This window comes from Octopus bimaculoides, chromosome 27 (genome assembly GCF_046866305.1).
Source record: "Octopus bimaculoides isolate indiv1 chromosome 27, ASM4686630v1, whole genome shotgun sequence".
Lineage (NCBI taxonomy): Eukaryota > Metazoa > Mollusca > Cephalopoda > Octopoda > Octopodidae > Octopus > Octopus bimaculoides.
In genome coordinates, this window is record NC_142954.1 from 2,068,833 (window position 1) to 2,080,817 (window position 11,985).

Sequence of the window (11,985 nt, forward strand, 5' to 3'; positions counted from 1 at the left end):
GAGATTTACTAATGGGGGAACAGAATTCTGTGAGAGACCGAGGCTCAAATTTATTGTGAAGTCCCAAGCAACATGAAACTTACAGCATTTGTGATGGGCTCGAACTCTCAGTAAAAGTTGCCTTTACGCAAAGGTCGCACCGTAGTACGAGCTAAAGCAGTATTTTTTTAACCAGTTCTAGAAGTTTTCATCTCCACAGGACTTGGGGTATAATTAAGGCTTTTTACTAAACAACACGAAGTATTTGTTTTAAACGTAGCACGCTTATTGCAAGCCGTCCCCATTATCTTTTCAGAATTATGTAACTGAAATTATTTCTCAGGGACCACGTGCCACACATAAAAAAAATATATATATACGTTAGTGAAGGGAGAGAAACGAAAAACACAAACAAGTTGATAAAGGGCCCCCTTATCTTTGCTGCTTACATCGTTGTGAACCACTTTTTAAGCTTGTCTAATAATATTACGTACGCATACACATATGTGTATTAGTATATCTGTGTGTATGCTTGCGTGTATGTGTGAGCGTGTGTATGTGTATGTGTGTGTATATACAGTTATATATATATGTATAAGTATTTTTCTCTCTCTCAATATATATATATATATATATATACATGCATACATATGTAGACACATACATAAAGACACACACACGCGCGCACGCACACACACACAAAGTAATATAAAAAGGTATGATTCAAAGATCAAGGTGTAGGAAGTTAGTAAGCTTCGAGCAGTCCGTAGAAGGTATAAAATAACAACTTTCAGGCAAATCTGACCGATAGAATAAGTACTAGACCTAAAAAAGAAAAAAAAAAAAAGAAATAACAAAAAAAGTTCTGGGGCTGATTCATTCAACTAAAATCGTTCAAGGCGGTGCTTCAGCATGGCCGCAACCTAATGACTGAAACAAGTAAAAGAATAAAAAAATAAAAGAAGGTATATGTGTATATATAAATATTTGTATATATATATATATATATATATATATATATATATATATATATATGTATAAGCTGTAATTTTTTGTATAATTATATATTGTTAATATAACAATACATAAGGACGGGCTAGAGTTGAAGTGCTCAGCATGAGCTAGAATTCACATTATAGTAAGAATGTTTTTGATTTTATATATCAACTATCTAAAGATTACTGAATCAAAACAGCTGTCGAAGATGTCATATTTCATAATTAATAAATAATATTTTATTAATTACCTGTGTGTGTGTGTGTGTGTGTGTGTGTGTGTGTAGTTGAAAGTTACAGAAAAGCAAAAGACGAAGACAGGTGTGTAAACAACAAACAGGTGTAATAGTTTGACGCTCGGGAATGTGGGAAAGTCTTTTACGTTTCGAGCCTACGCTCTTCAGCAGAAAGGAACGCGAGGAGTTAAACAGAGAGAGAATAAAAAAAACTTGTGTATATGTATATGTACACACTCACACTTACACACACACATATATATGTATATATATATATATATATATATATATATATATATATATATATATATATATATATATATATATATATATATATATATATATATATATATATATATATGAATTCTTCTGTAGTGAAAGGTATCAGGAGAATGCATAGAATTCTTTTAACTCACGTTAATGATGGAATATTCAGTCCAGACATCCATATTTCTTCCTTTCCTTTTATCGTTTTTTTGCGTCAACAGCACCAAGCAGGAACAACAACAACAGATGCGCGATACCAAGAAAACGAAGGGCAGCAAAACTTGTCAACACCAACAAGAGGAGCGCAGCTGTGTAAAGATTTAGTACCTGGGTGGGACTTGATATTATCTGGCGAGGGGAACGTTGAAATTAATGCGAACGGAATTGCGCATTTAATAAGTAAATCTGACCGCCAATCATATTCTTTAAATTACGAAGGAAACCTTTTCTCTATTCTAAAAAAATAAAAAGCCAACCAAATAACCCCGATTACAATATAATAAACGAATAGCTTTATTGCAGATTTAGGACGAGAAAACAATAATAATAATAAATATATATTATAATATTAAATGTAAGTTAATGGAAGAGGAGGAGAGAAAGAAGGAGAGGGAATGTGAGGAGGGATTATAAGAAAGAAATATATTGATAAGAGGTTCAAAAATATTCTTTGTCCTACTTGAGATATAGTGATATTGATATAGTCAGCGATAGTGATATAGTGTACAAGAGAGACGGGTGGATGGGTAGATTGGTAGATGGTTAGGTGTGTGGATAATGGAAAAAAGTTTATAACCCTCAAGATTTTTATGCACTCACTTCAATCAAATATAACGTCTCTTGAAGCTTCTCAATTCCACTCCGCGCTAACTGAATCAGGACAACAGCCGTTGCAACAGTTTCGCCATCTTGGAGCGTCTCTAATTCGCTTCTCTTTGCTTGAACCTCAGTATTAACAGCAACGAAGAATGAGCAATGAGTGATGAGTAATGAGTAATGAGTATAAAAAAAACTTGCTTCCCAAACGCATGGTTCCGGGTTCAGTCTCACTGCGTGGCACCTTGGGAAGGTGCCACGCAATGGTTCCTGGGGAATTTTGCTGCATGGAAGAGCTATGTGGAGCTCTGCAGACGACACATCACAACACTTCAAAACCTCATCCAGCACTTGATACATTATTTGAGTCAGGACGATCGAATCCGCTGAACAGGCACGTGCAGAATTTCTTTAAGGTCGTTCTTTGTGTTGAAAATAGCGAAATTCCTTTGTAAAAACTCATCCCATTGATTTAAAAATGGAAAGATGTTTAGACAATGCAGTCCTTGATAAAGGAATGGGATGGCCACAGAGGTAGCATTTTTGAACATAGATTGTTTTTGGGTGGGGGCAGGGTTTTAAATAGAAATACAATTGTATGCAGTCATAGAACTGCAATCGAAATATCTATATGTTAATGCGCTAAGGCCAAATGTGTAACGCTACTACGTGGTTAGTTGAAGCAAGAGGCAAAAAGAAAGAGAGAGAGAGGGGGGAGAGTGTTAGGAGGAAGGGATTGCTATTATGTTATGTGGTTAAATAGTTGAAGGAAAAAGGGGAGAGGAATTAAAACGTGTTAAGCGCAGGAGTGTGTGGTATAGTTGAAAGGAGAGACAAAAGGAGAGAGAGAGAGTGAGAGATAGAGATAAACAGAGAGAGAGAGAGAGAAGGTTACTGATGGAATCGTGGGAATGTAAAACGCTATGACAATCAACATGAATCAAATATACAGAAGATTGCTTCCTAATCACATGGTTCCGGGTTCAGTCCTATTGCGTGGTAGCTTGGGCAAGTGTCTTCTATAGCTTCGGGCCGACCAAAGCCTTGTGAGTGGATTTGGTAGACGGAAACTGAAAGAAGCCCGTCGTATTCTTATATATATATATATATATATATATATATATATATATATATATATATATATATGACAAGAAAAATAAAATGGAGATTGGGAACTTAATAACTGTTTATTATTCTTTTCTACTCTTGGCACAAGGCCCGAAATTTTGGCCGAGTATGCATGTGGAGACAGCCAAAAGAAGCATTTGACCCAGACTGTCTTCTTCCAACTGTTAAACATGGAGGAGGATCTGTGATGATCTGGGGGGGGGGGTATATCTTGGAAATCCGCAGGCCCAATGGTCTCCCTTCACGGCAGAATTAATAGTCAAGAATATTTAAGCATTTTATCTGATCAAATTCATCCTATGGTTGCAGAACTGTTTCTGGAGGGAAACGCAATCTTTCAGGATGATAATGCACCAATTCACACAGCTAAAGCTGTTACTGAATGACATGTGGAACATTCTACTGAAGTTGAACATCTTATCTGGCCACCACAGTCCCCAGATCTCAATATTATTGAACATTTATGGTGCATTTTAGAAAAACAAGGAGTCGATATCCTCCACCATCATCACTACAAGAACTGGAGACTGTTTTAGCTGAAAAATGGACAAAAATTCCTTTGGAAACAATTCAAACTTTGTACGAGTCCATACCTTGTAGAATTCAAGTCGTAATTACTGCCAAAGGTGGTCCTACCCCGTATAAAATTAAATTTGTTTGAAATTTTAAGGTGTTTCCATTATTTTGTCCAACCTCTATATATATATATATATATATATATATATATATATATATATATATATATATATATATATATATATATATATGATTGCATGTATGTGATTCTATAGTGTATAATATATAGATATGTGAATTTGTATGTATGTGCATATTTATATGTAAATTTATGCCTAAGCACAAATTTGGAGACGTATATACTTGCATGTATTTATAAGAGTTGGGTGTATGTAAGCACGTATTTCGATGCGTCTATATGTCCTATTTCTAGCACTGTGTATATTCAAATGTATATACGTGCAGTTGCACTTGCCAGTGTGTATATATTTTTATGTGTAGAGGAGTGCAATGGGTGAGTGGGATGCAACTTCACTCGACATTATGTTGAATATCGTAATGATTTTTTTACCATGTTTGCAGATTCTTAGAATTAAGCAGGGCTGGTTGGAATATACGTTGATATTGTTGAGTGCAGCAATTCCTTCAAGGGCCTCGATATTTAGATGAATATTTGCGATTTTGTCAACCCAGAAACTTATGGGCTTTCAGATTTCCCTAATACCTTTTGCGTTTCTGATGAATGGAAGAAAGCAAGCTCACGATCCAAGTCAGTGGTTCTCAACCATTTCTTCTTATCTATGGACACCTTTGACTACTTTTTACTATTTTCCTTGAGTTGACACCTGTTGATTACTATTTCATTCTGGTGGACCTCCCCTAGCCATTCGATATTTAAAACCTAGTTTTCTAGAAACTTCTTTCAAAATTCCTATTTTGTTTTTTCACACATTAACTTGTCGTAGGTTGAACTACGTAAAACGTTAAAGAAGCCTGGCTGTTTCTTGCAAGAAATACATCCAAAGCATAATTCCTTATGGATCCTTAAAATACTATTGTGCGTCCCATATTTACTATTTTGCTTGCATGGACCCCCATAAATCTTGTAGTGAACCCCTGGGATCAAGGTAGAAGATGCGTAGTTTTCGTGTAGTATTTCTGTGTTCTTTGCATGGCTGATTTCTTTGCTCTTCGGGTGTGGACTTGTTGTTTGAGATCATCATTGCGACACTGGGGGCAAGAAGTGGCCCTCGTCGATGCTTTTAATTGTTCTGTATAGTGTTTTACAGTTTCTGGTATTGTAGTGTAGTTATGTGGTGTACTACTTATAGGGCGCAACGTTTAAACGAAGAGGCAAGGGGGACGAGTACACAGTTACCTCCTGCCTTCCTGCCCTCCTGTTCATGAGAAAAAATATTGTTTGACAACATTTTGGAGGTTTGATGGGGCAGTTATTTTGTAGGCCGTGTGAAATGAAAGACAAAACGTGTTTTTTGGTAGGACGATACGGCATGACCTCGTTATGACACTTTTGAAGGGACTGCAAATGGAGCTTGCATACATAAGCTGAAAACTAACGGGAAACGACAAGAAGAAGAAGAAGAATAACAGCAATAACAATAAGCACCGAAGATTCTGAAAAATATATTTTGGTAAAAATGATAAATAAAAAAGCACAAAATGAAGAACGAGAAAAATGTATAAAGTTAATGCAATGTTAGTATAAAACAAAAAAAAAAAACGTTTATGCAGGTCAGGCATGGAGAGAGGGGAAGAAGCGAAGAGAGAGAGAGAAGGGGAGAGCGAGGGGGAGGAGTGACAGAAAGGGTGGGATAGAGTGAGTGGGAGAAGGGAAGAGAGAGGGAGAGAGAGAGGCTGAAGGGTGGGGAGGAGAGAGGGTAGTCTTATCTATTTTTCTATCTAAGTGATATACTTAATAACTACTTAAACTGTTTTCTTGGATTCTTATTTTCTTTACAGAATTGGCGTTTCAGGCATCTGTTTGTTTTCGTTAATTCAAGGATTCTGCGGTTTTTTTATTTTTTATTCAACACAGGGGATATTAAAAAAAGTTAACTTCGCAGCTAAATCTGATGAGGCAGGTAAATAGAGAGATGGATAGATAGATATGTCCACGTTAAGTGAGATATACAGAATGCTATTTTGAACTAATTGCTGCTTCCATCTGTCGAACAGGTCGCGGTCTCAAAGCGACGAAAATGTTCTGGCAAATTAAATTTAAATGTTGAAGCGTATCAAACGGTTTTTGTGTCTTTTTTAAATGGCTTATAAGCACCTTCCATGCTGCAATTGTTTTGTTTCAGCACATGATCTCAGATCAGGTCACTTGCTATGCAAGTACATCCCCGTAACATCATTATATAGATAAATAGAAATGAGTCAGCTCAGCAAACGCGTAAGAAGACTTACACTGGTTGACGTTAGAAAGTAAGGTTGTTCACAGAATAAACGACTCAGAGACGCCATTTGCATGACAAGCAACAGTCAAGTTATTAAAATATTTAATGCAGAAAACATCCTCAAAAATTTGTTTAAACAAATTTTAATGATCATAAGGATTCACTGTGAAGGCACATGGCCTATTGGTTAGAGCAGCGGACTCGAGGTCGAGGAATCGCGGTTTCAACTTTCAGAACGGGCGGTGTGTGTGTTTATGAGCGAAGCACCTAAGCTCCACGTAGCTTCGGTAGAAGGTAATGGCGAACCTCTGCAGACTACTTTGCCGCAACGTTCTTTCACTCTTTCCTCCTGCATCTAGCAGCTCACCTGCGACGGACTGGTGTCCCATCCAGGTGGGGAACCTATACGCCAATGAAACCGGGAAACCGGCTTTTATGAGCCAGGCATGGATCAATAATGAACAAACAACAACAACAAGGATTCGATAGATTGAACCTGTGTGTGCTATATCTCATCTGACCTGAGAATGGAGACTCACGTCCAGTTCAATAAGCTCTGTCTTACTCTTTTGCTATGATTCCATACGTACATGCAGTGTGCTAAAAATAACAGCTAAATAGCCCTTAAATCACGCATAATATATATATACATATATATATATATATATATATATATATATATATATATATATATATATATATATATATATATATATATATATATATATATATATTGGATTTGCAAAATCATATGAATTCCGTGTGCTGAACACAAATTCGAAAAGAAATTTCCGAACATTTCAAAAAATATAAAGAATTATGACGGGTTATATGGCGTGCTTCAAGGAGAATTCTGCACTATTATTTTTTATCGACCCCGAAAAAAAATTAAATGAATGGCAAAGTTGAATTCGGTCGAATTTGAAACCAGAATGAAAGAACCAAAAAGAAAAGAAAAAAAGTGAGGGAAGAAAGGAAGAAAACCTTGTGGCATTTTGCTCGACACTCTGACAATTCTACGACATCAAACTGAAAGAAATGTAGAGCTATAAAATTTTTTGTTAAAATGCATGATCTGTGATGCAATACATACTTTACAGATATATCTAAAAAGAGAAAAAAAAGAAGAAAAAAATAGCGTGAGAGGCCTTCAAGTCACGTTGTCGACACACACGAGAAGAATATGTGTGAAAACTCGAAATGGAATGACGAAAGGAAATATTTTAATCAGCCATGAACGAACCAAAGTATTCAGATTTAGTGCTAAAAGCTTAATCCCCTCCCCCCACAAAATAGCTTTCATGTTTGGTGTGGTTTTTGTTTTTCATTTTAATGCATTATGGCATTGTGATGTGGAATTTAACAGTACAAAACCAGGATAAAAGTACTGTTGAGTGACATAGTAGCACAGATAAATAAAGTTAATACTGGTATTCCTGGAACGTCATTAGTGTGACCACTTCAACTGCAAAGGACTAAAATATTCAGTGATGGGCTTACTTAACGGGACAAGTCAAGTAGAAATTGTCATAATACTGAATCGTGAGCAAATTACATGGGTCTTTTACGATATATATATATATATATATATATATATATATATATATATATATATATATATATATCTTCGAAACGTCTAGTTACAATAGAGACAGCTGATGAAGGATTAATTCCAAGTGGCTATCTGTTTTCCTATGTGTTCGTTCCGTTGTCTGTAGTTCATTGTTCTAACGTCCTGTACCTTGATATGCATCTATATACACATGTAGATGTAAGTATGTACAAATATGTGTGTATACATGCATATATATTCTTTATATATATATATATATATATATATATATATATGACAGGAAGGACAAGAGAAAGAAGGAGACCTCGATATTATGCAAATAGAGGAATTTATCTGTATATATTTATATAGTTGAATTCAAAATGGCTGAAGATTAGCATCACGTTTGAAACTCGAAGTACCAACGAAATTGAATCAAACTGTTTTGATCCATACATGTAAATCCCAATAAATTGGTTGAGTGCCTTTCTTTCGTTTGTCCACTCTCCCGTATACATATATATTCTTTTATTTGTTTCATACATTTTGACTGCGGCCATGCTGCAGTACCACATTTAGTCGAACAAATCAATCCCAGCACTTATTCTTTGTAAGCCTAGTACTTATTCCATCGTTCACTTTTGCCGAACCGCTAAGTTACACGACAACATTGGTTGTCAAGCGATTGTGAGGGACAAACACAGACACACAGTCACATACATACATATACGATGGGCTTCTTTCAGTTTCCGTCTACCAAATCCACTCACAAGGCTTTGGTCGGCCCGAGGCAATAGTAGTAGTGCCACGCAGTGGCACTGAACCCGGAACCATGTGGTTTGGAAGCAAGCTTCTTACCACACAGCCACGCCTATATATATATATACATATACATATACATATATATATATATATATATATATATATATATATATATATATATATATATATATATATATATGTATGTATGTACATATATATATATATATATATATATATATATAAAAGGTGACAAGGAGAAAGAGAGGAAGAGAGAGAGAGAAAGAGAGAGAGGGGGGAGAACAAGGAAAAATAAGAAGATATTTTAATATTCAAAGACTTCTTTATTGCGGTAATAACATTGTCGCTGTGCTGTAGTTATCCACTTCTCTAATTAATACGTGTGAAGTGGACGCTTTTAATTACATGTACACATTCACACATATGTACATATACACATACTTATACACACATTCATGCACACGAACGCACATACATTTGTAATTTCATACATGCGCACATACATACATACATGCATGCTTAAATGCATACATATATGAGTGTGTGTGTGTGTGTATGTATATATACATACATACATACATATATATATATATATATATATATATATATATATATATATATATATATATATATATATATATATATATATATATATATATATATATATATATATATATATATATAGGAGTGGGTGTGTGGTAAGTAGCTTGCTTACCAACCACATGGTTCCGGGTTCAGTCCCACTGCGTAACACCTTGGGCAAATGTCTTCTACTATAGCCTCGGGCCGACCAAAGCCTTGTGAGTGGATTTGGTAGACGGAAACTGAAAGAAGCCCGTCGTATATATATATATATATATATATATATGTATGTATGTGTGTTTGTCTGTCTGTGTTTGTCCCCCCCCACCACCATCGCTGGACAACCGATGCTGGTGTGTTTACGTCCCCGTAACTTTGCGGTTCGGCAAAAAGACATCGATAGAATAAGTACTAGGCTTCCAAAGAATAAGTCCCGGGGTCGATTTGCTCGACTAAAGGCGGTGCTCCAGCATGGCCGCAGTCAAATGCCTGAAACAAGTAAAAGAGTACACACATACACACGTATTGAGTGCTCTCTTTCTCCTTGTTCACGCTCAAATGTTTACTCCATCACACACGCGCGCGCACATAATTACCATTTTACAGTTTATGAGTTAACCACTCTTTAATTGCCATTAATAAATTTTTATTATGTTTTAATTATAAGTTTTATGTTATTTTTATTGTCGTCTTGACCAGGTCGGACTTGTTTGTGTAACAGATCTATAATTAAAATACAGTCCATCCGTGGCCATCTCGTTTTTGCTTTTCAGATAATGTGTTTAGGATTACTCTCCTGTGTAATCTTATTCGTATGGTGACAGAGTGTATTATGAGGGAGATTCGGCTGTTGTTTTTAGGACGAACAACCACGCAAAGGTTGTTCTCATTAACCCGGTATTTCTTTATAACGTTTAAGATATTGGTGGAGGCGTGTATGTGCGCGCACTTGTGTGTGTGTGTGTGTGTGTGTGTGGTAAGTAGGCGTGTGTCGTTTATTCATTCCCTGAGCCGCAGAGGAATTGGTAGGAGCACCAATCTGGCACACAGCGTGTCATGGGGATTTTAAACCTTGCGATAGTGACCAACGTTCTGGAAGACCTGCAACCAACAGAACTAAGCAAAACATCGCAGATCTGGGATCTTTTTGGTTTGACGGGCAACATTTTTTCATTTATGTTTTATGTAGTGTTTTTGGTACCGAAACACTTTCAAACTTCGTATACTTGTATATTTTGTGTTATAGAACAGATAAAAACTTTAACATGAAATAACTTATTAAGAACTAATTTTTTTTAAGAAGGCTAAGAGAAAAAGATGTTTTATATGACACATTCTACCAGTATCCCAAGTTTGAAAGTGTTTCGTTAAGAAAACAAGTGTTGCCCGTCAAACCAAAAAGATCCCAGATCTGCGTACAGGTGGGAGGGGAAATCGTCGAATTACCATCCGTGAGTTATTAGAGGATGTGCAGATTAGTTAACGTTCAGTTCAGTTATCACTGAAGATTTGGGTATGAGACTCGTGTCTGCCAAGTTTGTGCCAAAACTGCTTTCAGCTGACAACGCACTTGCCCATTCCGCGCAGCTTGTGCAGTAGTCTTTGGCTAGGCACAGCATTCCCCACGTCCGACAGCCACCGTATTCCTCATATCTCGCCCCTTGCGACATTTTGCACTTTCTAAAAATAAAATCTTGCTTGAAAGGAAGAAGATTTCAGGACGTCAAGGAAGTCAAAATGACCGCGACGAGGAAGCTGCTGATTATCCCAGAAAACGAGTTCCAGGAATGCTTCCATCAATGGAAGCAACGCTGAATTAAGTGTGTGGATCCCTAAAGGGACTATCCCGAAGGAGATTAAATGCCAAAATTGGCACGTGCTGTTTTGTTTTATAGCACCAATCCGGTTACTTATTGATCAGACCTCGTACACCCGCCTACACACACGCATATGTATATCTATCTATCTACTTATCTACATAATATATATATATATATATATATATATGTGTGTATATATATGTCTAATATAATATATAAATCTTATATATATATATATATATATATATATATAAACAAATATATACATACACCCCGTAACTTAGCGGTTCGGCAAAAGAGACCGATAGAATAAGTACTAGGCTTCCAAAAAATAAGTCCTGGGGTCGATTTGCTCGACTAAAGGCGGTGCTCCAGCATGGCCGCAGTCAAAAGACTGAAACAAGTAAAAGAGTAAAAGAGTATACATACATACATATGTATTTGTACGTGTGTTTATGTGCAGTGCACCTAAAAGTGGTAAACAACGTTGAACTAAATTACGTCGCGTTGAATCGTCAATGAGTGTTGATGGAACAGATTACAGAGAGAAACTTAAGAATTTCAAGCGTCGCTCATTGTTTGTCCAAGTAAATAAATGACGTCACCAGCAGCTGTTGTTGACATGGAATACAGGTAAGATTGCGTGGAATGACTAGATTTGTAATTACATAAATATAAACACCTGATATCACATGGAGTATTTTATCTCTGATTTCAACTAATTAAACAATCATAACACAACAAATGTTAATATCTTCATTAACGTCTGCAGAAGTTCCCATGTCGTTACGTCGGTTAGTTTTGTCAATGTCGTCTGCTTCGGTGTTGTTATCTCTGTCTTCGTTATTTTAAACATTAAAGCTTTAACGAACCAGTTTGTTTATGTATGAAAAG

The 11,985-nt window shown here is 36.1% G+C and overlaps 1 protein-coding gene across 1 annotated transcript in view; it reads right to left on the reverse strand.

Moving 5' to 3' along the window:
* Nucleotides 1-1,848, reverse strand: part of LOC106880309 (protein henna) — a 19,138-nt gene extending 17,290 nt beyond the window's left edge. Inside the window, exon 1 of the mRNA XM_089343613.1 lies at nt 1,627-1,848. Within this exon, the coding sequence (XP_089199739.1) occupies nt 1,627-1,659 (33 nt within the window). The 5' untranslated portion in view covers nt 1,660-1,848. The remainder of the gene's footprint in view (nt 1-1,626) is intronic.
* Nucleotides 1,849-11,985: the final 10,137 nt, after the last annotated feature.